This window comes from Zonotrichia leucophrys, chromosome 24 (assembly GCF_028769735.1).
Source record: "Zonotrichia leucophrys gambelii isolate GWCS_2022_RI chromosome 24, RI_Zleu_2.0, whole genome shotgun sequence".
In the NCBI taxonomy this organism is placed as follows: domain Eukaryota; kingdom Metazoa; phylum Chordata; class Aves; order Passeriformes; family Passerellidae; genus Zonotrichia; species Zonotrichia leucophrys.
Genome location: NC_088193.1, coordinates 1,080,141 through 1,105,404, shown reverse-complemented (window position 1 = coordinate 1,105,404; position 25,264 = coordinate 1,080,141). Strand labels below are relative to the sequence as shown.

The window sequence follows — 25,264 nt, the reverse complement described above, 5'->3', positions numbered from 1 at the left end:
AAGTGGCTTATCAGGAGGGAACGGACTGATTTTTCCTGCTCCTCCTGATGATAAGAGGATCCAGGGCCATCCCGCTCTTTGTGCGGCTCTTCCGCGTTGCGCGGGGCTGTTGTCAAAGCGAGGTTCGAGTAGGTGGAGGAGGAAAGGAGCAGAGTTTGTGCTCTGGGTCACTCGGGCTCTGTGTCCCCGCCAGGACCGGGTCACGGCTGCCAGGGCTGGGGGAGTTAAGGGAAGGCAGGGGGTGCCCGTGGGAGGTGACCCCAGGCTGCAAGGGGGGCACCATAAGGTGTCCTTTTCTGTCTGGGGCATTATTAGTTGTTTTGTAACTAGATTAATAAATCATAGTTGGAGGGCTGAGAGTCAGTGATTCATCGATTGTCCAGGGATGGTAGTAGGAGAGCTGTGGGGTGATCTCGGGATGACTGAGGTTCGTGGGTCCGTGATTATCCAGGAATAACCAATCCCTCTGGGATGGGGCTGTCTGCCTTAGCCCGGCAGGATGGGAGGGAGCACCCAAGGGGGTGAGGGTGCCCAGGGAGCGGGCTGGGGTCGGGGAGGCTGCTGGTGCCCTCTGCCACTCATGCTGGAGGTGCTGGGTGTGCAGGATGTGCCGAGCAGCTAATTACCCCATTCTCCTATGGAAATGCAGCTAATTACCCCCTTCTCCCGTGGAAATGCAGCTTTCCCAACGGCCCTGCTGCTGCTGCCAGTGGCAGAGCACCCACGGCCTGCAGCTCCTCAGGGAGCTGTGCCAGCCCAGCCCTGCCAGCAGGATCCTGCCCATTGCACAGCCTGGCCAGGGATGCTCCTGTGGCTCTGCAGTAAGGGGCACCCTCCCCACATTCACACTGAGCATCCAGCCCCACTGGGAGGTGCGGGATGCCCAGAGGATGTGGGATGTGCAGCCAGGGATGCAGGGCCCTGTGCTGCTGTGGCAGGTTTCAGCTTGAGAAACGTCTCACGGGCTGCAGCAGTGGGAGCTGGGCAGGCCTTGGTGCACCTGGCAGGTCCTGGCAGCCTCCCCAGAGCATCCCAGTTCTGCCATGGAAGGCAGAGCAGCCCGGGAGCCACGGCAGAAACAGCCGCTCCTCCCTTGGGGACCCGCAGGCCCTGAGGCTGCAGCTGAGCTTTGCAGGTGTTGTGTCACAGCCCCAAAGCCGCCGGGGCTGTGCTTCCTGGAGTGCCACTGTCACCCTTCCCTGCTCTGGGCATGGCACAGCCTTCTGGGCATCTGGCTCTGCTGGGGTCAGGCAGAGGGCAGGCTGGGCTGGCCAGGGCTGAGTGACCATCCCTGAGTCCCACAGACACAGCCCCATCCCATCCCACTCCATCCCATCCCTTCCCATCCCATCCCATCCCATCCCATCCCATCCCTGTCCTCTCCAAGGCAAGGAGCAATCCCGCCCAGTTCCCAGCTGTTAAGGGTCACAGCCTGTTACTTTTCCCTGGAGACACTTTTGTCACTTTTCCCTGCAGCGACAGGAGGTTTTCCCTCTTTCTACAACCAGGAGCTGATTCCCAAGAGAAGCTCTGGTTTGGGACTTGGAGATGATCAAGTAGAGCTGTAAGTGCCTCATTCTGGGATGTGTCTGACTGGGAGCAGCTGCTGAGGGTCCCCCTTGTCCTTCCCTGTCCCCTGAGCCACCCAGCCTGGGTTCTGCGTGGGCCTCTGCCCCTTCCTAGCTGCTGAGAGGTGACAATCGCAGAACACGGCCACTCGGGCACCTTGCCAGAGCTGGGCACACCTGTGTCCGGTCTGTCCCTCGGGCTGGGCATACCTGTGTCCGGTCTGTCCCTTGATCTGCACACACCTGTGTCCGGGCTGTCCCTGCCCCTCAGGCTCCCAGTACTCCCAGTGCTCCCAGTTCAGCCTCTTGCAGCAGCGGGAGGGCAGAGCTGCCCACGCAGGCGGGCTGAGCACGGCGCTGTGCTCTCGGTTGTGCCTGCTGCAGCTCCTCTGCTTTCTCCCCGAGAACCAGTCGGACCAGTGGGCCAGGGCTGGAGCCCAGCCTCGCTGCAGGGAGGCAGCCGTGTCACCAGGGGACAGGCAGGACGTGCCAGGCTCCAGCACAGACAGGGCTCAGCAGCAGCGCCAGGCTGGGATAACGAGAGCAGCTCCTGTGGCACAGGACATGGACCTCCACACAGGTGAGCAGGACATGGACCCCGCACAGGTGAGCTGGTGCGTTTGCCCCCCTCAGGGGACAGAGCTGGGCTGTTCACGGCCCGGGCAGTGCTTTGCTGCCCTCCCTCCCTGCTCCCATGGGCTGGGGCTCACTGCTGGGTGCTGTGCCCTTGCAGCGCTGCTCAGAGCCGTGCCCTGGGATGCGGGCACCTCTGCTGCCGAGGGTGCCAGGGCAGGGACGCCTCCCACACCGGGCACGGGGCAGGGCCCGGGCACGGCGCCGTCACCCTCCCACGGGCCGTGGGCGTGGGGACGGGGCAGTTTCGGCAGCCGGCTGATTCAGGGAGGCTGTTACAGCATGTTGCTCCGGCCCTGCGGCTCGCCGTGACTCACGGCTGTCACAGCTCCGCGACCTCGCCCTGTGCGGGGGTCCCGGGGCTGTCACAGCTCCCTGACCTCGCTCACCCTGTCCGGGGGTCCCGGGGCTCCCTGCCCTCGCCCTCTCGGGGGTCCTGGCGCTGCCTCTCGCCCCTGCCCCAGCAGGCACATTGGCACCCACGGATGCTGAGCCGTGCCAGGAGGGCCGGCTGGCAGGGAAAGGAAGGGCAGGGCAGGTCCCGCTCCTCCCCGCGAGCCCCGGGAGCGGCGGCCGGCGCTCCGCGGCTGTTTGTCCGTCCCGCCAGGCGGAGCGGGTGCTGCGGGCTGCAGGACGCGCCGGGGCCGCGCTCGCCGTGTAAACACCGCGACCACAGGGGAAATGTTCTCACTCCGCTGGCATCTGCCTAAATTTAGCCGCTCTTAGGTCATCCCCTTCCGCTGTCTCCTCGGTGCCGCATCGATTCCCGTCCCTGTGCCCTCCTGGCTGTGCTGGGGGCAGTGCCCAAACCCCCTGAGCCCCCCTGGCCGTGCTGCAGGGCAGTGCCCAAACTCCCTGTGCCCTCCTGGCCATGCCCAAACCCCCTGTGCCCGCCTGGCACAGCCCAGCAGAGCTGTCCGTGCAGGAATCGATGCTCAGGGGCTGTGCCCGGCCCCTCGGTGCCCTGGCAGCCCCGGGAGCTCTGATCGGTGCTGGGTTTTGCCGGAGGGCAGGGATGGGGCGGTGCAGAGCCCGCACAGGTCCCGCACAGCCCCGGCCGTGTCTGTCCCCGCCCGGCGCTGGCGGAGCCGCTGCTGGTGCTGACAGAAGCATCCTCTAGAGGGAACTGCCGGCCCAGGAATGGCTCCAGCGCCACCAGGAAAGGAGCAGCGCCCCACGAGCGGTGGGGACACAGCCCGGTCAGGGTGGCCACCTTGGCTCCCAGTGACCGTCCCACCTGGGGACAGCGCTGATCCCCTCCATGGGGCTTTGGGGACAGCAGAAATCGCTGTGCCTCGGTGCTGGCAGCGCTGCAGTGGGGACAGCTCATGCCGGAGTGTTGAACCCCGCTCCCGGCTGTCCTGTGCCCTGCAGGGGACAATGGGGACCCGCAGCCTCCCGGGGGTCTGTGTGCAGAGCCCCTCCTGCCTCTGCTTTCCAGGACAAGAGCCCGTCAGGGTCCTCGGGGTTGTCTTGGGCATCGGGCTGGCCCTGCTGATCCTGGCCAGCTTTGGCTACACCTTCATCCGCTGGTACCGGCGGGGACAATGCCAGCGCCGTGAGTGGGACGGGGGACATGGGGAGGGGGCAAGGGGATGGGATGGGATGGGATGGGATGGGATGGGATGGGATGGGATGGGATGGGATGGGATGGGATGGGATGGGATGGGATGGGATGGGATGGGATGGGATGGGATGGGGGGGACAGGGCAGGGGACAGGGGGACAGGGGGATGGAACAGGGTGATACGGCAAGGGATGGGGGGCCAGGGCAAGGCAGAGGGCTCAGGGAATGGGGGGACAGGGCAGGGGGGCTCAGAGCATGGGGCTGCAGGGCCTGGGGTGTGGGGAACACGGCAGATGGGAACCCCTGGTGCAGGGGGCTCAGGGTCAAGCTGGGGGCACCCTGAGGGGAGGAGGAGGATGCACAGCAATGTCCTGCTGCCTGTCCCCACCCTGCCCCTCACAGCAAAGCAAAGGTGGGTTCACAGCAGCACATGGCTCTGACTCCTCTCCCTCCTCTTCCTCGTGCCTCCCCAGGGCCTGACTTTGTCTTCAGCCTCTACCACTCGCGGTGAGTGATGCCATGGGGGTACCAGGGCAGGCTGGAACCTCCCCTTGAGCAGAGCCACAGCCCCTCCCCAGCCAGTCCTGCTGCTGGCAGGGGCTGCAGGAGGAAGGGTCTGCAGCTCGGTGACCTCTGTGCTGTCCCTGCAGCGGGCTGGGCTCGGTGGCACTGGAGCTGGTGCCACCCTTCAGCATCAGCGGCTCGCTGGGCACCTCGGGCAGTGCCTACGAGCCCTTCCACAGCCAGAGGCCGTGAGGGGAGAGCTGGGCTGCTGAGCAGGTAGGAAGGACATCCCCTTGTCCCCCCCAAAGCCTCCGTGCTGCCTGGCAGCCCCTGGGCATCACAGCTTTCCTCAGCACAGCCCAAGGTTTTCCAGTCCTGCCTGCGGCTCTGGGGCTCAGAGCCTTTCCCTGAGCTCTGGGTTTGCTTTTTCCCCCACAGGCCTTGGTTTGTGTCTCCTTTCCTGCTGTCCCAGGCACAGAGGATGGGGCTGGAGCCCCGGGTGCTCCTGCAGAGCTTCCCCTCTCTGCCTCTCACTCACAGCCCAGCACCAACAGAAAAAGCAACCAAAACTGCCCGGGGGGAATTCCTCCGTTTTCACTTCTGTAAGAAACAGCCCCTGAATTTGTTGGATTTCAACCCAAATGGCCACGGTGCAGTTTCTGTTGCTGAAAAATCTTCCCAGGATCACAGAATCCTTGGGGCTGGAAAGGACCTCTGGCCCAACCGCCCTGTGCCCAAGGTCACCAGGAGCAGGTGACACAGGAACTCACCCAGGTGGGTTTGGGACATCTCCAGAGAGGGAAACTCCACGAATTCCCTGGGCATCTCCTCCACCTGCAGCTCCCTCACTGGGTCCCTGCAGCCACGAGTGCACAGGAGGTGCCTGGGCTGGTGCTTGGGATGGAGGAAGAGGATGCAGCTTTGTCCAGGATTCCTCAGCATCCTGCAGAAAACATTCCCCACGGCTCAGAGACCTCCCAGCCTCCTGCACACCAGAGCCCTGGCACCAGGCTGGTCCTCAGGGAACCAGCTGAGGAGCAGCCCCAAAACTGGGTGAGTGCATTGGTGCAACTGCAGAAAACACCGAGAGGAAATGGGAAATCTGTCTCAACCCTCCTCCTCCTCCTCCATCCAGTACCTGCACCCACATGGATGGAAGTTGGTTCTCCACACTCCCAGTGCAAGGAAACGCCTCAGAAAGCCCCTGTGGAAGTTCCTTGTGGATTTTTGGTGCCACTTGCCTTTGTTTTCAGCAGAACAAGGGGCTGTGAAGTTCCTGGAGCACAGGAACAGCCCTGGGGAGGTTCTGTGGCCACAGAGAGGGGCCCTGCTTGCCCAGGGGGGCTGGTGAGGCACGGTGGGGAGCCTTGGGACCATTTCTTTGCAAGTTTCTCTCAGAAGAAAAAGGAAAAACTCACGAGAGCCACGTGGCTGTGTGCGTAGGGAAACCAGTGAGGACAGAGCGGGATTTCCAGGGAAATTTCAGAATTCAGAGGGACCAGCTGTGCTCTCGGCCACCGAAACTGAACCCTGTGGTCTGCGGCTTTCTCCTGGCTCAAAGGAGACCTCTGACTGCTCAGGGGAAGGGGAAATGCAGCTGCTGGGGGCTGGGAGCCCTCGTTGTGAGCAGGACCCAGCAGAGCCCTGCGTGACGCAGGATCCGCCCGTGGGGCCCGACGTCAGCGGCGTTCAAAAGAAAAACAAAAAAAAGCGCCACGTTTTTGATGACTGCATTTTCCAGAGGAAGTTGGAAAAAAATAAAAAGAAAGCAAAAAGTTTTAACCCTCAAAATGCACAGAGGAGAAGAGATGGGGCCAGTGGAGGGGCAGGAGGAGGCTCTCAGTGCCCTCCACATCCCTGTGGGATGCAGGGATGGATCTCATGTGTGAGCAGTGCCATGTAAGAGAGGTGTAAAAGAAGGAAACACAAAGGATCAGCCCCCTCCTCCTGCCTGCGCTGGAAAAGCTGAAAAGAAACCCAAAAAACCCTTCACCTGAAAACCACATTCCCCCAGGAGGGTTTCCCACCCTGAAGGTTCCTGGAAATGACTTCTGGAAAAACTTCCCTGAGACCTGGAGGAGCTGCTGGTGAGCTCACCCTGTTTCCACTCTGATGACAGCTGTTCACAGAATCGATTTGTTTGGAAAAGACCTCTGAGGTCATGGAGCCCAACCTGTGACCGAGCACCACGTTGCTGAGCAGAGCCCTGGCTCTCGCCTTTCCTCCACCCCTGGGTTTGATTTGTCCTCCTGTCCCTCCCTGGGGCTGTCCCATGGGATGTGCATCCCTGTGGGACCACTGGGAGAGCCCAGCTCCTTTTCCATTCCTATGGGATCACTGGGAGAGCCCAGCTCCTTTTCCCTGTTGCTCCTCTGGTGATTGCCCCCACAAATTCCTGAGAAGCTCCTGGAGACCTGGCTTAGTTCTCCTTTTTCCCAGTTATGACGTGGAAATTCCCCTCCACACACGAGGCAAAGGCACATTGCATCCTGCTGATGGACAACATCCAAATCTGGAAACAGACAGCTCAGCTTGGCCTCAGGAGAGGATAAACAGGCAAATAGACCAAATAAATAACACATCCTTTCTGTATTTACAAATGAAATGCAATAAATAGTGTCTGTGTCCGAGAGTGGCAGAACACAGACCATAGTGTGGGTAGGAGTGCCCTGGCTCCTGCAGGGGCTGTGGGTGCATCCCAGATGCTGCCCTGGGCTCCCCCAGGGGTCTCTGTAGGGTCGGGAAGGGCTCTGGGTCCATCCCTGGGGTCAGGCAGGGCAGGAGCCCCGTGCTGCCAGCAGCAGGGTGCTGATGTCAGCCTGACCTCAGTCTCTGTGTTGTGAAAGGCTGGGATGGCACCGGGAGTGGGGACGTCAGCCCAGCTGGCCCAGGACAGGGGGAAGTGGAAGCACAGGACCGGCCCAGCCCCCAGAGTGGCCCTGCAGCCCGTGCTGGCAAGGCAGAGGTGCCCTGGGTGTACCTTGGTGTCCCAAGGAGGTGGGGATGAGCCCCCAGCACAGCGCATCCCTGTGTCCCCTTAGCTGGGGTGGCTGCAGGGGTGCCCCCATCAGGGGCTGAGCTGGTGCTCCTGGTTCACGGCTGGCACTGTGCACATCCAGGGTCAGGAGTAGCTTATCCAGTGGCATTCGAGGTAGTTGGGTCGCAGCCCAGGCTGGTGGCCCCAGGGTCACAGGCGGCTGTCCTTGCTGTCCCCGCTGATCTGGCCCAGGGGCGGGGTGGGCAGCGGGACCCAGCTGGAGCCGAGGCTGGGCAGCACCCCAGGGAAGGCAGTGTTGTAGAAGATGTGCAGATCGAAGGGAGTTTTCGGATCAGGGCTGGCTTTGGAGGTCAGTGGAGCCCCTGGGGCTGCCCAGCTCAGCAGAGTGGGCACCTGGGGCCCCTCCTGGCTGGAGAACACACAGGCAGGGGCTCCCCAGGGAGAGAGGGGCTGTGTGAGGGGATGCTCGGGGTTGGACTGCTTCAGATACCCCTTGGCCACAGCCAGCTCACAGCACTCCATGTCCAGCACGGCGTCGGTGCTGCCCAGGCCCTGCAGGGACCCTGCACAGCCCAGGAGGGGCTCTCCCTGCCCCGGGGCCCTCTCTGGCTCCACGGTGCCCTTGGACTGCTGCAGGTACCCCCTGAACTCCACTTCAGCCTGGCCAGGGGCAGGGCACAGCCCTGGGCTGGTGTTCCCACTGCCAGAGGAGCAGCCAGCAGCAGGGCAGGGGCTGCCCAAGCCCACCCCGCTGTCCTCAGCCCTGGGCAGCTGCTGCCTGTAGCCCTGGGGCTCGGGGGCCAAGGAGCAGCTCAGGGAGGAGGAGGAGGATGAGGAGGAGGAGGAAGGGATGTGCAGGCAGATTCCGCTGTCAGTGCTGGTGCCGCTGCTGTCTCTGCTCGCTGTGGGTCCCAGACGGTCCTTGGGCCACGCTGACAGCTTCCAGCCCTGCTCCAGGGGCTGCTGGGCTGTGCTGGTGCTGCTGTCAGGGCTGCTGCCCAGCTGGGGCTCCTTGTGGCACAGGAAGAGCTGCTGGATGGGGTCTGCATCCAGGCTGCCCGAGGATGGGGGCTCCTGCTCCACCCAGAGCGAGCTCTGCTTCATGAGGGACTTCTGGGAGGGAGAGGAAGAGGGGAGTGAGCTGTGCTTCATCCCTGGTGGGTGCCTGCCTCTCCCAGCCCTCCCCGAGCCTGCAGGGCACTGTCCCTGCCTTACCAGGGCAGACGGTGTCCTCACAGGTCTCCTGATGTAGGTACAGGCCAGCAGAGCCCCCAGGAGCCCCAACAAGGACAGGGTGATGAAGAAGGAGCTGAGGATGGTCGGGAGGAGCTCTGCACTCCCTGCAAGAGAGGACGTGACCAGGTGAGGGGGAGAGGGGATTCCTCAGTGCTCACAGCACCCAGAGGCTGCCCTGGCGTGGATCCCCACACTGCCAGGGCCAGGAGGCTGGGATGGGGGGTCAGCATCCCATGGTTCCCCCTCCCTGGGTGTCACTTACTGTCCCTGGGGCCGGTGGTGACACACTGCTCATCAGAGCGCATGCTGGGGACGGGCATGTTGGCCAGGCTGGGCTCCACGCTCAGGCAGTACTCTGTGAGCCAGAACAGCTCCCTGATGGTGAACTCGGTGCTGTTCTTCACCACCGTGATCTGCAAGAAACAGCACGGGCTGGAACCTGGGAGCCTCCAGCTCCTGCTTCCCTCCCTCCTCCTCCTCCTCTGCTGTGCCCTGGGAGAGTCCCCAAGGTGTGCTGTGACAATGATGACAGCAGCTAGATCCAGAATTCCCCCGAGAGCTGGAAAACTCTGCCATAAAACACGCAGAGAAGCCTCTCTGTGCCGCTGTGGCTGTGACAAAGCTCAGCACTTACTCCTGCTCCAACAGTCTGTTTTTCCATTGAGCAGCGCCCTGTGGGACAGACGGGGACAGCAGGGGAACAGCCACTCCTCTCACCGTGTGGTTGTCCCGAGTCCTCCGCAGGTACACGTGGTAGCGGCTCATTTCCCTCTGCAGCTCGCTGTTCTCGGGGCTGATGCTCCCGGGGCGCAGCAGCAGCCGCAGCCGCACCTGGATGGAGTTGCCCATCACGGAGAGGCTCTGCCCGGCCAGGCGAGGGCCAGCTGGAAGCAGAGCAGTCACAAGGGCAGGTCAGGGCTGTTTCCTGTTCACAGCTCAGCCCCTGCAGCACCACACCGAGCCGGGACCATCCCACCCGCCCTCGGGCTGCTCCATCCCCCTGCACAGCCCTCCAGGAAGGTGGGGAGGGAAATATCCCAGCTCCCGTTCATCCCTTAGCCCTGAGACAGAGTAAAAATCCCCCAGAGTAGAAATCCATTTCAATTTAGGTGAAATATACATCTTAAGTCTGTAAGGCCTAAGCTAAAGAGAAAACTGAGCCAATGAAAGACAGATAAAGGAGAGACAAGAGGAGACAAATAAAGAAAGACAGAAACTGCTGTAGAAGCAAGTCAACTTGGCCTAAGAATTTTTTCTGATAAAAAAAAGAACTAGCAGCAAATGTCACGTGAAATCCGTAAAAAATAAATATGTATGAACCTATTGTGAAACTGTATGCATGTGTATTTGAAAAAGAGGTAAAAAGAGACCCGAAGCTCCCTAAGGTACGCATGCCTTTTAAAGAGAGTAACCTCCGCATGCGTCCAGCGCTGCAATAATAAACATACCAGCTTTACAACTTTCACAGAGTTGTAGAGTTTTTGACTCCCTCCGCAAAAGAGCACCCTGACCCCCCCAGCTCCAGCACAGGCTGCAGACAGAGCCCAAGGCACCTTGCTCTGGCAAGAAGCTTCCAGTCATTTTCCAGGCGGACGTGATGTTCCCGGCCACAGCCCTGACCCTCGCGTGGTAGCGCTTCCCCGGGTCCATGGTGTAGTGGGTGAGGTCACAGGAGAGCTCCGTGGTGTTCCAGCACTCGGGGATGGCTGTCCAGGGCACGCGGGTGCCATAGCTGTGGGAGAAGCACCGGGGGTGAGCAGAGAGCTGGGGCAGGCACTGGGCAGGGCAGGACCCGTTGTTGTTACTCCCCCTCGCTGTTACTCACACGATGTACTCCACCTCGTAGCTGGCGTTGCTGGGGCTGCCGTGCCCCGGCTCCCACTGCAGCAGGTGCCAGCCCATCTCTGTGGTGATGTGTACAGAACGGGGCATGGGCAGCTCCTCACCTGTGGGGCACACCTGGGCTCAGGTGGGGCTGCACAGCCCTGCCCCACCTCAGCCCCCAGGAACCTTGGGACGGCCTCGTGCAGCTTCACCCGTGATGGGTGACGTGACAGCACTGACCACCCCAAAGGTTTCTCTTTCCAGCTTCCAGGATTTGCTCAGCCCCCTCTTCTCCTTCCTCTTTCTTTTTTGGGACAGCCCAGCTGGGGTTTCTTGGTGCTTCTCAGCCCCAGGGAAGGAGCTGTATTTGCATCCCCCATCCCCTGCCGCTCGCCACCAGCTCTGTTTGGACTCGGCTTTCCTGTTTTGCTCTTCTGCTGCCTGGGTGAAACCAGACTTTTCACACCTCCTGCCTGATCTCCGTGTTGTCACCTGGCAGAAAAGCCCCGCTGATGACATCTGACACTTTTCGCTTGCAGGTGTCCCTGGCAGCTGCTGCCTGCTGGCCAACCCCCAGCCCAGTGCCATGTCCCCACTGCCTGTGGCCCCTCATGGGGACAATGGGGACAATGGGGACATGGGGACCAGGGGGGACAGGCGAGGCTGCTGCAATTCACTGAGTCCTGGGGCTCCCAACCAGCAGTGAAAGGCAAGCAGTGAGTGAGGAGCCCTGGCCATGCCCTGCTCCCAAGCGCCGATCTGAGCACTGAGCACCCAGCAAAGGCGTCCAGGCTGTGCCTCCCATCCTGTCCCCCATCCCACGGATCCCACCCGGAGCTGCGAGGCTCAGCCTGGGCCAGCAGGGCGATGAAAGCCGGCAGGAGGGACTCACCGTGGGTAGGGCAGGCGAGGAGCAGCGCCAGGCCGAGCGCCAGGGCGGTGGCAGAGGGGACCATGGCCGCTCAGCATCCTCCGTGGCAGCAGCGCAGAGCGGGGCCGGGCTGTGCCCCGGCGGGAGCCGAGCGCTCGTTTTTCCCCCAGGGGCCGGCTCAGTGACGTCTCCGAGGCGTCAGGAAAGTCACCGAGCAGCCACTTCCACTTCTCTTTGCTGTCCACCCACTCACCGCCAGCCTCAGCCTGGGCTGGGCTTTCCGACAGAGCTGGAGAGGAACAGCTCTGGGGCTTTTCTGAGCAGAGCTGGGCTGTGCTGAGAAAGGAGAGAACGAGTAAGGGATGCCTCTGCCGTTTTGTTGTGAAATGAGATGATAAAAGCAGGGCACAGGTGAGTGGTAGCACCGAGGGTGACCTGGCACAGGGGTTTTCCTGAGCACAGCTCCGTGTCCTGTCCTGCCAGCAGCTGAATCCAGCCAGGTTCCAGCAGCCCTGCAGCCCCAGGAGGGGGTTCTGGCTGTCCCTCCCTTTGGGCTCAGCCTGCAATTCCCCTTTCTCCATTCCTGGGGCTGAGTGAAACCCTCTGGGCTATCCTGTGTCCTGCAAACAGCCTCACACAGGGGTGGCATTGGAAATCCCGTGTGACACAGGGGCTGCCACTGTCCCCAGGGCTCTGGAGGCCCCAAAGGTGTGGCTGTGATCCCGTGGTTGTGGGGTCTGGGGGATGTCCTACCCAAATCACCACCCAGCAGCCTGAGTGTGAGTGCTCTGCTTTGCCCCAGAGCTGGCTTGAGGGCTTTCCTGGGGTCCTCATGTGATGGAGAGTGATTTTGCACAACAAGAGGAATTTCCCGCTGGGGAATTCGTGGAAAGAACACAGACAACAAGAGCAAGAGAAACCAAAAGTGCTGTGGACAGAGAGCATCAAGGTGGGCACAGACATGCAGGCTCCTTTTGGAAGAACCATCTTAAAGGCTGAAGTGGGAGATTTCTCCTGTTTTCTCGGACTTATCCTTTCTGACAAAGGCCAGGAGCTGCCAAAACTCTCAGCCTGGCTGGAGCACCAGCAGCAGATCTGCTCCCTGCCCTGGTGTATCCCCATCAGAGTGGTGTCCTGCCACTCTGCAGCTGCCCCCCAAAGGCACAGACTGTGTTTTGGGCAAGTCATGGCAATGAGAAACAACGGGACCAAAAGGCAGGAGAGTGGGAGTTCTGTGGAAAAGCCACAGAGGGGCTGGCCCTGCGGGTGAGGCGCTTCAGAGAACTGGGAGAAGCGGTTGGCAATTTAGAGGAAAGTGAAAGAGGCTGAGGAGGAACAAGAGTTCTGCAGAATGCTTGGATGATGTTGCAGCAGGGCTGTAGATGATGTTTTTGCTCCCAACAGAGGGGAGAGAAAATGCATCTGACTCCATCTTATCAGAAGGTTAATTAATTGCTTTATTATACTATATTATTTTATACTATATATATATTATACTATATACCTTATTATATATATAATATATATATTATACTATATACTTTATTATACTATGTTACACTATGTTACATTACATCTAAACTGAATGTGCCAAGCATTCAACTACCCAAATCTCGTGACGGTCACCCAACAGTCCCAACACACACACACCCTGATAGGCCAAGGAAACAAAACCCCATCACTGTGGGTAAACAATCTCCGTATTTCATCCTACTTTGGCACAACAGGCATAGCAAATGATAAGAATTTTGTTTCCTTTCTCTGAGGTTCAGAGAATGTGAAACCCAGAAATATTCTTGGGAAGAAAAATGTGGCCACAGAGGGGGCTTGGGCTGGAGCCTGAGCTCTGCAGGGAGGGCACAGCTCTCCAGGTGCCACAGGAGAGGGCACACTGAGAGCTGGGCTGATGAGGCTGACCCTGAAATGCCTCCCTGAGGACACACCACGGAGAAACCCAGCCCAGGAGCACCTGGGGCTGTGCATTTCCCTCCCTGCTGTCCCTCAGGAAGCTTCCCCAGGCTGACAGCAGGGCCAGGCAGGTGAGGCTGCAGGAGCAGGGCAGGGATGGGCCCGGAGGGCTGGTTCTGCACAGCCCTGCCACAGGACAGAGCAATCCAGGATCCTCAGCCCAGTTCCCTGGAGCCCAGAGGCTGGAGCAGCTCTCCTGGGCTGGTGGAGCCGGCTCTGGCTGTGCGTTCCAGCTCCTCTTTCATGGCTGGGAGGGCAGGAGGGAGCAGGGAGGGCTCACAGCAGCAGGAAAGGTGAGGATTTCAGCCTGGAGCTGTGTGCATGCTGACATTTACCATCAGGCTGCTGGGGTCAAGGCACACACGCTGTTCCCTGGAACTGCTCTCTGTAGGTGGCTTTGTAGCAGGCAATGAGCAATTCCTGGAGGTGTTTTCTGAGAATCCCTTTCTGGGGTGGATGCAGCAGCTCAGGAGGGCTCAGGGCTGCCTGGGGTGCAGCTCAGTGCTTGGCCACCTTGGCACTCAGCAGGCACCACCTGCAGAGGCACAGAAAGCAAACAAAACCCCCAAAAACCACTCCTGGCTGTGAAAACTACAGAGGTGTGAACTGTGGGGTGAGGGCTGGCTCAGAACCCCTCTGTGAGCTGGGAGCAGGAGGGGTCAGAGGGATCCAGCCCAAACTTTCCAGCTTCCAAAGGAATTTTGCATGAGAGGTCAGAGGGATCCAGCCCAGACTTTTCAGCCTCCAAAGGAGTTTTGCACCAGGGCTCCTCCAAGCCTGGATGTCCCCATTTGTCTCCTGCCCTTCTGATGAGCAGGCGTGGGTGGGGAGCTGGATGAACGAGGGATTTACACTGAGAATGATGCCAGGAGAAACCTGTGGCACTGAGGGTCATGATGGAGGGTGAAGCTGGGCCCTTCTCCCTTAATCCTGGAATTTTCACCTGTTCCTCCCTGAGTCCTTGGTCAAGCAGAGCATCCCCAGGCTGTGCCTGCAGGGCAGGCAGGACGCTGGGCTGGCTCCTGGCAGAAGCATCGCTCCATCAGCAAAGGAATTAAAATCCTCTAGAGGAACCGGAGGGAAACTGCGCTTCATTTCCTTTGGGACAGGGAATTCCTGACTTGTGGCTCACAGCAGCGAGGTTCTCCTGGCTGGGCACGGCTGTGCATCCCCTGCTCTGCGCTGTGCCGGGCAGGAGAGCCGCGGGTGGGTGAGTGAGTGGGGGGCACGGAGGGGAGGAAGGGGGTTCGGGTGAGCCAGGGAAGCCCCGGGATGCCGCTGTTCCCTGGGGCCGGCTCTGCCCCGCTCGCAGGCCCCTGGCCGGCCGGCAGAGCGCAGGTGTTGAGGAGCTGTTGGGAAACCGGCGGCGCCGGGGCCGGGCAGGTCCGACAGGTTTGCTGCGCTGCCGGCACTGACGTACGAGCCCGCTCGCCAAACACCTCCTGGGCCGGCCCCAGCCGAGCTGGCCCCGCTCGGCACCGCGCTGCTGGCATGGCCGAGCCGCGGCTCTGAGCCCAGCCCAGCCCCGAGCCCGGCCCATGGACGGCAAAACCTCCCCGGTAAGTGCGGGAGCTGCGGGCGCCGCGGACCCGCTCCCCTCGGGGTATGGGGGACCGGCTCTGCTCCTGCTCTCTGCTCCTGCTCTCTGCTCTCTGCTCCTGCCCTCTCTCTGCTCCTGCTCTCCGGGTGCTCCCCACGGCAGCCGGAGGGAGAAGGAGCCGCAGGAGCTGCCTGAGGAGCCGCAGCCTCCGGCACCCACTGGAGGGAGGGAGGGCAACCACAGCATCCCTGGTGCTGGCAGAGGTGCCGAGGCTCCTCCGGGTGCTTTGCCACACTGAGCTGTGAGCTGAGGGTGCTGTCAGAAGGATCTGGTGCCCCTTGGCACGTTGCTGAGCCCTCTGGCTCTGTTTCCAGCAGCGCCGCGCTGGTGGGCACAGCTCCCCTCACCTGCTCTCCAGGCAGTTTTCCCTGCGCCCTTTTGGGCTGGGCTGGCTGGGACCTGCTGAGCCCGGGATGTGGGGCTCTGCTGAGCATCCTGTCATGGGGAAAACATCCATCCCGGCCGGGCACCGGGCGAGGCAGCGAGTAATTACCGTGCTGAGCAGCGCCGGGTGCCAGCGACATCCGGGACGTGTGGGGCTCCAGGGGAGGAGAGCCGGCTCTGACAGCGTCCCCTTCCTGCCCCTGGGCCTGGGGGGCTGCCAGGAGGGGCACAGCGGGCTCGTGCTGGGTGTTGGCTGGCTCTGGGGAGATGCAGAGTGGTCCCAGCTCTGGGTGGCATCACTGCATCTTGGTGATGGTGGGGCAGGAACTGGCATGGCCACATGCAGGGACCATTGCCCAATACTGGACAGCCCCACTGGGGCACCTTGGCATTGTCACCTGGGTTAAATGGGCCATCAGGAGTGCCAGGAGCCACCCTTGGCTCTGCCATGGCAGCAGGGTCTCTCTGTCTTTCCAGGCCTCTGTTTGCGCCTCTGTGGAGTGAGGTGAGCAGTGGTTACGCTGCCCCTGGACCATTTCTGGTCTGTGCCCAAAGGGTGCCCACAGTGGCACAGAATGAGCTGTCCCTGGCTCAATAAACAGTCACTCACCCGCACTTGCAGAGTGACAGTGCCTGACTGGGATTTCACTGTGCTGTGTGTGTCAGGGCCTTGGCAGTGCCCTCTGTCCTTGTTCTGGTGCTGGGCTCTGTCCCCTCCCAGGCAGGCCCCGCTCAGCAGTGGCACTTGAGCAGAATGCTGTCACCCAGAGGATGGGGACTCTCTAGGCAGGGGACACCTCTGTCCTGGTGAGGACAATGTCTCAGTTGTGTGCTGGCTGGGCTGCTCTGAGCAGACAATGGGTGCTTCAGGAGCTCCCAGACTGGGCACAGGAGCTGTGCTGAGGGTGGGCTCAGGTGGGGAGGAGGATCTGAGGCAGCTCGTTGAAGCCAGGCTGCCTCTTTCCCTCTCTCCCCCCTTGCTGCTCGGGGTTTTTGGGGGCTCTGTGTCCTGCTGCTCCCCCAGGACTGGGCCCAGGTCTGGTTACAGCACCCAGGTGTTCCCTGGCTTCCGCTTTCCCTCCCACTCCGAAACCGCGGCTGCCTGCTGGCTGCTTTCCCTGGAGCCTCCAGCCGTGCCTGGATCACCTTTCCCCTGCTCATTGTCCTGGCTGCCGTGGGTTTGGGGGCCTTCCCTCCATCATGGCAGGGCGTGGAGCTGCAGGTCAGTGCCCAGCGCAGGGTGCAAAGGGGATGGGCAGAGCTGCTGCCCTTGGTTTGGGGGCCGTGCCCAGCTCTGCTCTGGGATGGGGTGTGAGGTGCTGTTTGCACTCCTGACAGGTTTAGCAGAGGGCTCGAGCTGCAGACAGGCAGTGTGCACTGTCTGCAAGGTGAGCAAAGCTGGCCAGGAGCCCCTGAGTGTCCCAGTGTCCCTCCTGGCTGTCCTGTGGATGCCAGCCCTCTGTGCCAGGCAGGGGCTGCCCGTGCCCCCATGCCCTGGGCACAGATCACTGCTGTGGATGGATCACCCTGGGCACGGATCACTGCTGAGGCTGCTGCAGCACCTGCAGAGCCGTGGGGGAAAGGGCTGAAACCGCAGCGGCGCCTGTGATCCGGGCTGGGCTCTGCCTCTGACTTTTACTCAAAAGCCAGCGAGGGATGAGTAAAGGTTTAAAGGTTTTGTGGGCAGGAGCCGGCGCTCGCTCGCTCGCTCGCCGGGGTCACGCACTCTCCCCAGCAACAGGAACATCTCTGCAAAACCACCTCAGTTTGCTCCACACTGCTCACCGTGGTAAGGGCTCTGTCACCCTTCCTGGCAGCCCACAGAATTATTTAAAGTTTTTAAGGAAAGAAGCAGCTGGGAGTTCACCTGCGTGTAAGCAAGGGCATGTGCTTCCTGCTGAGGAGCGCTCGGAGCAGCATGACCTGTGGCACGTTTCGGTGTTAATTTGATGTGTTTGCACACTGCAGGTGGGAGTGCTGTGGCATCCAGCACTGCTGGCTCCCTGGGCACGCTGGGCTGTGCTTTCTGTGTGTGGTGGAGAGGTTTGTCCTTTGGGGGATTGTAGAGCTGCTAGAGCAAAGGGTCACAGCTGCTGCAGGGTGAGATGTGACACATGAGGCGTGGGGACAGCACACAAATGCCAGGGGAAAAGGGTATTTACAAAAACCTCATTTCAATGCAGGCAGGAGAAATTGCTTTCTCAGGAAGGGTTCCGGGCATCCCCACATTGCTCTGCCCAGGAGCTGCCACAGCTCTGGCTGTCACCCACAGCGGGCACTGAGGGTACCCAGGGATGCCCCACAATGTGGGTGCATGAGAACTGAGATCCCATCAGCACTGTGACTGCTCAGGCTCATTAGGGCACTGCAGGGCACCCCCAGCCTCGAGGAGGAAACTGAGGGGCCCTCCTGGGCTCCCTGGCACCCTTGGGAGAGGGCAAGGCTGCAGCAGTGCTGGGAAATGGGGGTGTGGGCAAACGTGGAGCAGATCCCGGCTGCTGGGGAAGGGCTGGGAGTGGGGCTGGTGCAGTGAAACAGAAAGTGCCTCTCTCGCTCCTCCCCGTGCACAGGAGCCCGGCGAGCTCCACAAGAGTGGGGAGGAGGCTCCCCATGGCCAGGGGACACCAGCAGTGCCTGTGCCAAGGGCCCGGGGGTGGGAGGAGGTTTGTGCCGGGGGTGGCCCTGCACACGCTGCTGGCCAGGGAGGGTGGCCCCAAGCCAGGAGTGCTGTGGCCACCAGCTCTGTAGGATGGGCTCAGCAGGCATGGCCCAAGCAGGGCAGGTGTGTGCCAGGTGTGCAGGGCACAGGTGTGTGCCCAGTGTGCAGCACAGGTGTGTGCCCGGTGCTCAGGGTAGGTGTCTCTGATGTGCAGGGCAGATGTCCCTGGTGTGTGGCACAGGTTTGCCCCTGGTGTACAGCACAGGTGTGCTCACTATACAGCACAGGTGTATCCCCAGTGTACAGCTCAGGTGTGCCCCCAGTGTACAGCACAGGTGTATCCCCACTGCACAGCACAGGTGTGCCCCCACTGTACAGCACAGGTGTCCCCAGTGCATGGCTGGGCTCAGACCCATACAGGACACGTGGCCACGCCGGGCTGTGACTCACAGGTAAAGCCCAGGAAGTGACAGCAGCATCACCAGGGAGGGCACAGCCACGCTCACACAGCACCAGCAGCCTCTCGAGCTGCTCAGCAGGGCTCCAGGCTCCTGGCAGGGAACACGAGAGGGGAGAAAAGCCAGATGGGAGGGTAAGGGGGCTCCCAGCAGTGTCCCCCTGTGCCCGTGTCCCTGCCCGGCCCGCTCCAGAGCTGTGCTCAGAGCAGTGCAGGGCCAAAAACCAGAGACAGGCTCTCAGAGAAATGTCGTATAGCCCATCTCTGGGTGGTGAGTGGTCCCTGCAGGGTGGTGGCTCTCCTTGGGCTCCCCAGTTCTCATTCCCCAGAATGGTTTGGATGGAAGGGGATTGAAGGCTCACCCAGTTCCAGCCCCTTTCCATGGGCAGGGACACCTCCCACTGGACCAGGGTGCTCCAAGCCCCATCCATCCCACAAAAGGTAGAGGAAGCAGCATTTATTTAGGGATTTGTTCATCTCTGGAGGGAAATGAGAGGCCCTGGCTTCTGTCACCAAGGGAGCATTTGGGAGAGTGCATTTTGAGGAAAGGAAACAGATACATTTTCTTTCGTGAATTCATGGATCAGGAGTGACACAACTGCAGAGCAGCATTCCAGGGCGCAGGACGTTTCAGGGCTTGGAAAACACCGATTATTAAGTGTTACTAAACGACAGCTGGAAATTGCACTGTATTTTTCAAATGGCTAATTAGGGATAGATGCATAAATTGGGGCACTGGCCCCGTGGAACTGGGCCACGGCGTGACTGTCACCGTGCCAAATACCCAGCTGATTGCTCGGCTCCCAGTGATGCCTTTGGGGAGCTCAGCTGCCTGAAGGGGGAAAACCCAGTGCCAGGGAGGGTTTTGGCCATCCTGGGTGGGATGTGGCTCAGGTTCTGGTACAGAGAGAGGATCTGGGGAGTGACTCTGCTGGCTCATTGTGGTGCCAGGGGGGCTCAGCTCTGTCTCTGAGGGTGGGGGGCTCTGGTGGGCAGCAGTCACTGCTGGTGACAGTCCCCTCTGCCCACAGACCACTGCCTCGCCCAGCAGTGTCCCTCCCAGCCTGCTCCATGTCTCCACGGCCAGCAGCATCTTCGGTGCCCGACCTCCAGCACCTCGAGAGAACGTCCTGGGCATCAGCTTCAAACCCTACAGCCCCGAGTCCGGCCCGGCCCCGAGCCCCTGCTCGGCCTGTGACAGCTCCCGTGAGGATGGGGACAGGGCTGACCCATGGCCTGGTGCCTGCCAGGCTGGGGAGGGATGGAGGGAGGCAGGGAGGTCACAGCTGGGGTGTGAGAGGTGTGGGGGCGAGGGAGAGCACAGTGACCACAGGACAGGCTGGGCTGTGCATGGCACTGCTCTCCCACAGCCCAGAGGTGGCTCCTGACCCTGACCCTGACCCTGACCCTGACCCTGACCCTGACCCTGACCCTGACCCTGACCCTGACCCTGACCCTGACCCTGACCCTGCCCCTGCCCTGCTGCCAGGATCCTCCATGTTCAGAGCTCCCTGCATGAGCCAGCGGCGGCTCGCGCTCATCTTCTGCGTCTCGGTGCTCATCGTGCTGCTCATCGCCCTCATCCTGCTGTGTGAGTGGGGTGGGGGCCCTGCCCGGGGGGCTCAGGGGAGCTGGGGGTCAGCAGAGTCGGGGGATACCCACACTGGGAATTCCCAGAGAGAATCCCCTGGCTCAGAGACAGGGATGAGCTCCTCCCGTTCCCTGAGCGTTCCTGACATCTGCTGGAGAGACAGGAGCTGGGGATGGAGAAAATGAGCTCTGCTGCTGGGCTGGTGCCAGTTTCAGGGGTTGGGGCTGCAGTGGGCTTTCCTTCTGGTGAGCAGCTCAAGCCAGCAGCACCCAGAGCTGCCCTCCCCAAGGCAAACCATGGTCCGTGGGCAGAAGAGGCACAGACACCGGGGAATCCCTTCAATCCTGCTGCCACTCTCCAGCCCCGGGCTCGAAGCCCTCACAGGCTGAATGCATTTCCTGTGGGTGAAGGGAGAGGGGCTGGGAGCAGCTGGGCAGCACAGGGGGTGCTCAGGGTGCCCAGACCTCCCCCAGCAGCTCCTCACTCTTGCTCACACACACCTCACACTCACACCCAGTGAATGTGAACGCTCCAGATGCCCACCCAGATGGGACACAGCCCGTCACCCATGGGCAGCCCTGGCCTCAGCGTGGTGTTCTCCCGCTTCCAGTCATGTTCTGGAGGTCACAGACGGGCATCCTGTACAAGGAGCCAGCAGAGAGCTGCAAGGACAGCCCTGTGCGCTGCGACGGCGTCGTCGACTGCTCCCAGAGGAGCGACGAGCTGGGCTGTGGTGAGGCACGGGAGATGGGATGGGGGCAATGGGGGGAGCCCCAGGAGCACCCCTGACCCTCCTGCTCCATCCCACAGTGCGCTTCTCCTCCGAGGAGTCCTTGCTCCACGTGTACTCCAGCACCGAGAGCCAGTGGCTGCCAGTGTGCAGCAGTGACTGGGACGAGTCCTTCTCCAGGAAAACCTGCCGGCAGCTGGGATTCCAGAAGTAACTCCTGGAGGATGGGTTGTTCTGCTCTGATGGGTGCTGCCAAAGCCCTGCCCTGCCTGAGGGCAGGGTCTGCTGTGCTGTTTCCCCCTCTGGGCACAGTGAGTGACCCACGGGGGAACCCTCACTGTCTGTCCTCTCCCCTCCCAGCGCATCCCAGACCGAGTTCATCCCCCTGCGTGTCCCTGGCAAGAGCCTCACGGTGACTGATGAGCGAGAGACCATCCAGCAGAGCCTCAACAGGTACCAGGGTCCCCCTCAGCCCTGTCCTGGTGCCACAGGGACAGAGCTGAGGCTGAGGCTGGCTGTCCCTCCTCTCTCCCGCAGCTCCCAGTGTCTCACAGGAAAGTACGTCTCCCTGCGATGCACAAGTAAGGAGCTGGCTAGGACACAGCCGAGGGTGGGTGCCCTTTGCACAGGCTTGGGAGCCCTTATCCCCTTCTCAGCACAGGGGTGGGCAAACGGGACATCTTCTGGGTGCTAGAAAAGCACCAACATTGCATTCCCTGCAATAAATGTGGCTCCTGCGGGTGGTGGGGATGCTCTGTGTGTGTCCCCCTCCATGCTCCCTTCCCCCAGAGCCTTTCTCCCAGCCCTGCTGTCCCCCCAGCCTGCGGGCAGAGGATTTCTGGCCGGATCATCGGTGGGAAGGAGACCTCTGTGAACAAATGGCCCTGGCAGGTCAGCGTGCAGTACGGGCCCATCCACATCTGCGGCGGCACAATCATTGATGCCCAGTGGGTGCTCACGGCTGCCCACTGCTTCTTCATGTGAGTGCTGCTGCCAGCCTGGGCACCCAGCCCAGCCCCACGCCCGGCTCTCTCTGTCACAGACATCTTCTATGGAAAATCCTTTCCTTAGGAGCTTTCCTCCTGAGAAGCTGAGAAGCCTCAGGAACAAAATGCAAACAATGGTTATCTGCTGCTGTGGAATGCAACAGGTGCATCTGTGATTGGCCTCATGTGGTTGTTTCTAATTAATGGCCAATCACAGTCAGCTGGCTCGGACTCTCTGTCTGAGACAGAAGCCTTTGTTTTTCATTCTTTTTTTTTCTATTCTTAGCCAGCCTTCTGATGGAATCCTTTCTTCTATTCTTTTAGTATCTTTATAATATAATATAATATAATATAATATAATATAATATAAATCATAAAATAATAAATCAAGCTTTCTGAAACACAGAGTCAGATCCTCGTCTCTTCCCTCATCCTAAGACCCCTGTGTACATGTGAACATCACACTCACTCCCTCCTGCCCCTCTCGCCCTGCCAGGAACAGCATGAAGATCCTGGATGACTGGAAGGTGTACGGGGGGGTGTCAGACCTGAAGCAGCCCATGGAGGGCATCCCCGTGTCCCAGGTCATCATCAACTCCAACTACAGTGACGACCACGACGACTACGACATCGCCCTCATGAAGCTCTCCAGGCCACTGGCGCTCTCAGGTGAGGTCACCCGGCTCACCTGGCCTTGGCTGGCTGGTGTTTGGGGGACAGGGAGGTGGGCAGGACTGAGAGGTGTGCCCTGGGAACCATGGGGTGTGTGGGGCTGCTGCCAGCTGGGGCATCCACAGAACTCACAGAATCACCAGGTTGGAAGAGACCTTAGAGAGCATTGAGTCCAACCCATGCCCTAACTCCTCAATTAACCATGGCACTCAGTGCCACATCCAGGCTTTTCCTAAACACATCCAGCTGTGCTGTGGCCACCTTGCCTGTCCCATGGCCAGGAAGCAGCCGTGGGCTCAGCTGTGCCCCCAGCCCCACAGGGGCCGCAGGGATGGGCACGGAGGGAGCCTCTCCTGCGCCCCACGCTCCTCCCTGGCTGCGGGGCCGTGCTGATTTCTGTGCCGGTGACTCATCCCTGGCTCCATCCCGCTCCTGCAGCCCAGGTGCGCCCCGCCTGCCTGCCCATGCACGGCCAGCGATTCCAGACCGGCCGGTCCTGCTTCATCACCGGCTTCGGCAAGACCCGGGAGAACGAAGGTGAGGGGGGACCGCGGCTCCCGCAGGCAGCCCCTGCCCCGAGCACAGCCCTGCCGGGGTCCTGGAGGGCTTTCCTGCAGGGATTACTCCCGGGATTGCCCCGGAGGGCTTTCCCGTAGGGATAACAGTGATAACTCCTGGGACTGCCCCGGAGGGCTTTCCCCAGGGATAACTCCCGGGATAGCCCTGCGGCTTCGAGGCTTATCAGAAATCACCCCTGCGAGAAGAGGCCGCTTCCTCCCTCGCTGGTGAGGGGCCGGGGGATGGCGAGGCCCCCCCTGGCCCACAGCTCTTCCTGCCTTGCAGATAACACCTCCCCGAAGCTGCGGGAGGCCGAGGTGAAGCTGATCGACTACAAGATCTGCAACAGCGACAAGGTGTACGAGGGCTACCTGACCCCCCGCATGATGTGCGCTGGGTACCTGCAGGGAGGCAAGGACGCCTGCCAGGTGAGCCGGGGGCACACCTGGGCACCGCTGCCCCCATTTGGGGACCCATCTCCTGCCTCCCCTCCTCACTGCTCTGCCCCTGTGAGCCAGGGCGACAGCGGAGGGCCCCTGGTGTGCGAGGACGATGGCCGCTGGTACGTGGCCGGGGTGACGAGCTGGGGGACAGGATGTGGCCAGAAGAACAAGCCTGGGGTGTACACGCGTGTGACAAAGCTCCTCAGCTGGATATACAGCAAAATGGAGGTGAGGTGGCAGGGCTGGGCCTGGGCAGGGCGGCCCTGGACAGGGGCTGTGCCCCCAGCCCAGCCCTGGCACTTACCCCGCTCCCCTCTCTGTCCCTTGCAGAGCGAGAACGACTAAGGGCAGGATGGACACTGGGCTGGCACGGGCCACTGCCCCGGGCAGGATGCCACCTGCCAACCCCCACCTCTCCGGACTGTCCCTGCAGCCAGGGACCCGTGGCTGCCCCCGAAGTTGGAAACAGCACCTGCAAACCGCCCCTGCCCTCGCCTGGTGCCAGGGGTGGCGTGGTGGTGGCTGGGCACAGCACCCAGCCGGGCCCGGGGGGACACAGCCCATGCCAGCAGCTGGCCGTGCTGGCTGGGGACACCTCCCTGCCCCGTGTGTGTAGCTCTCCTGTAAATAGACCTGTCTGGACAGGCTGTGTGAGTGCTTCCTGGAGGGGCCCTGGCATCCTCAGCAGGCGAGGGGCTGCCAGCTGTGCCCGTGGAGAGGGCACCCTCTCCTTTAGCTGGGTCACTGCAGTGCCCATGGATTTGGAGCTCTCTCCTTTAGTCAGGTCACAGTATTGCCCCTGGAGAGGGAGCTCTCTCCTTTAGTCACAGCTGCCAGCAGTGCCCGTGCAGAGGGAACCCTCTCCTTTAGCTGGATCACAGCAGTGCCCATGCAGAGGGAACCCTCTCCTTTAGCCAGCAGTGCCCATGGAGATGGAGCTCTCTCCTTTAGCCAGGTCACAGCTGTGCCCATGCAGAGGGAGCTCTCTCCTTCAGTCACAGCTGTGCCACCTCAGGCTGCAGGATGTGGCAGCCGTGTCCACCCTGCCACACCTGCGGGCTCTGCCCCAAGGGGAGCCCCGAGCTGCTGATATTCCTCCCTCTGGGAGGCGCGGCCGCTGCCCTGCTGTTTGCCGAGGGATTTAGGAAGTTCCTTTTAAGGATGTCCCTGCCTGCCAGAGAAACGCAGAGCTGTTTATTTTTCCATGCCGTGGCTCCGGTCGGAGCCCGCGCTCCCTCCCAGCCCCGCGGCCGCTCTCAGTGCGCTCCGGGCGGGGTTTGGGGCACTGTGAGCCCCGGGGGTGGCTGTGGCAGCTGGGACAGAAGCAGAGGGAGCAGCCCTGGATGTCCCTGCTGGGAGCTCCGCGGTGCTGCCCCCTGCCTGTCCTCCCTGCCCGTGCCCCAGCAGGGACATTTCCCTCGGGGAAACAAGTGCCTTCATCTCCTGGTGGGCGCTGGGCACACAGGGAGATGCCCAGGGTGAGCAGAGCCTGCCTGCCCCCCTCCCCAGCCCTGAGGACAGCTGCAGGGGGGGGTCCTGTGGAGCCTGGCCACCCTGCACTCGTCTAATAAATGTTTTGGTAGTGTCCCCCGTGGAGATGGCTCTTTGGGGCGGGCTGGAAAGGAAGGAGCAGCGTGCCAAGGATCCCTGGGGAGCACGGGGTTTATGGAGTGGCCCTTCCTGCTCATCACCTGCTGCTCGTGGCTGGGAGAAAAGGGATCTTTCTGCTGCTCAGGTCCTGGGGACATCCCCTGGGTTCTCAGCGCTGACCACTTCCCCTGGAAAAGGTTATGGCAGCTGTGTGTGTGCTGTGATAGCATATCTGGGTGTGCAGAAAGCACCTGCCTCTCCTGGGGCTGGGGCTGCACCTGCTGCTGCTGGGAAGGGCTGGGGGAGTCCCTGGCCTTGTTCCCTTCTGTGCCTTTGGACAGGGCTGGGGGGCTGCCCCTGACCTGAACTGAAACAAAGGGAGGGATCCTGTGCCTTTTGGGAAGAGCCAAATCAGCCTGACCTCAA

At 61.3% G+C, this 25,264-nt stretch overlaps 3 protein-coding genes across 3 annotated transcripts; 2 read left to right on the top strand and 1 right to left on the bottom strand.

Moving 5' to 3' along the window:
* Positions 1 to 418: 418 nt before the first annotated feature.
* SMIM35 (small integral membrane protein 35) lies at positions 419 to 6,924 on the top strand. The gene is made up of 6 exons (XM_064731872.1): positions 419 to 431; positions 1,840 to 2,148; positions 3,643 to 3,759; positions 4,241 to 4,274; positions 4,418 to 4,547; positions 4,710 to 6,924. The coding sequence occupies exons 1-5, from the start codon at positions 419 to 421 to the stop codon at positions 4,521 to 4,523; spliced, it is 579 nt and encodes a 192-aa protein (XP_064587942.1). The 3' UTR covers positions 4,524 to 4,547; positions 4,710 to 6,924.
* IL10RA (interleukin 10 receptor subunit alpha) lies at positions 6,925 to 11,310 on the bottom strand. Its single transcript, XM_064732124.1, has 7 exons — positions 11,222 to 11,310; positions 10,331 to 10,451; positions 10,059 to 10,237; positions 9,223 to 9,389; positions 8,768 to 8,918; positions 8,485 to 8,609; positions 6,925 to 8,382 (listed from the first exon to the last, which is right to left on the bottom strand). Exons 1-7 carry the CDS (start codon positions 11,283 to 11,285, stop codon positions 7,459 to 7,461), a joined length of 1,731 nt encoding a protein of 576 aa, XP_064588194.1. The 5' UTR covers positions 11,286 to 11,310; the 3' UTR covers positions 6,925 to 7,458.
* A 3,390-nt stretch (positions 11,311 to 14,700) lies between these two features.
* On the top strand, positions 14,701 to 23,712 carry TMPRSS13 (transmembrane serine protease 13). Its single transcript, XM_064732049.1, has 13 exons — positions 14,701 to 14,727; positions 19,300 to 19,474; positions 19,758 to 19,859; positions 20,470 to 20,592; positions 20,670 to 20,799; positions 20,950 to 21,042; positions 21,127 to 21,170; positions 21,410 to 21,569; positions 22,072 to 22,244; positions 22,686 to 22,784; positions 23,091 to 23,233; positions 23,324 to 23,476; positions 23,579 to 23,712. Exons 1-13 carry the CDS (start codon positions 14,707 to 14,709, stop codon positions 23,591 to 23,593), a joined length of 1,431 nt encoding a protein of 476 aa, XP_064588119.1. The 5' UTR covers positions 14,701 to 14,706; the 3' UTR covers positions 23,594 to 23,712.
* Positions 23,713 to 25,264: the final 1,552 nt, after the last annotated feature.

Bases quoted from the DNA above. Each gene is read 5' to 3' on its own strand.
- SMIM35 (XM_064731872.1), top strand. The intron at 2,149-3,642 runs GTGAGCAGGACA...TCTGCTTTCCAG, and splicing joins GGACATGGACCTCCACACAG to GACAAGAGCCCGTCAGGGTC. The intron at 3,760-4,240 runs GTGAGTGGGACG...GTGCCTCCCCAG, and splicing joins GCGGGGACAATGCCAGCGCC to GGCCTGACTTTGTCTTCAGC.
- IL10RA (XM_064732124.1), bottom strand. From the start codon at position 11,285: ATGGTCCCCTCTGCCACCGCCCTGGCGCTCGGCCTGGCGCTGCTCCTC. The intron at 10,452-11,221 runs GTGAGTCCCTCC...TGTGCCCCACAG, and splicing joins CCTCGCCTGCCCTACCCACG to GTGAGGAGCTGCCCATGCCC. The intron at 10,238-10,330 runs GTGAGTAACAGC...CTTCTCCCACAG, and splicing joins TACGAGGTGGAGTACATCGT to CTATGGCACCCGCGTGCCCT.
- TMPRSS13 (XM_064732049.1), top strand. From the start codon at position 14,707: ATGGACGGCAAAACCTCCCCG. The intron at 14,728-19,299 runs GTAAGTGCGGGA...CTCTGCCCACAG, and splicing joins TGGACGGCAAAACCTCCCCG to ACCACTGCCTCGCCCAGCAG. The intron at 22,245-22,685 runs GTGAGGTCACCC...CCGCTCCTGCAG, and splicing joins CAGGCCACTGGCGCTCTCAG to CCCAGGTGCGCCCCGCCTGC.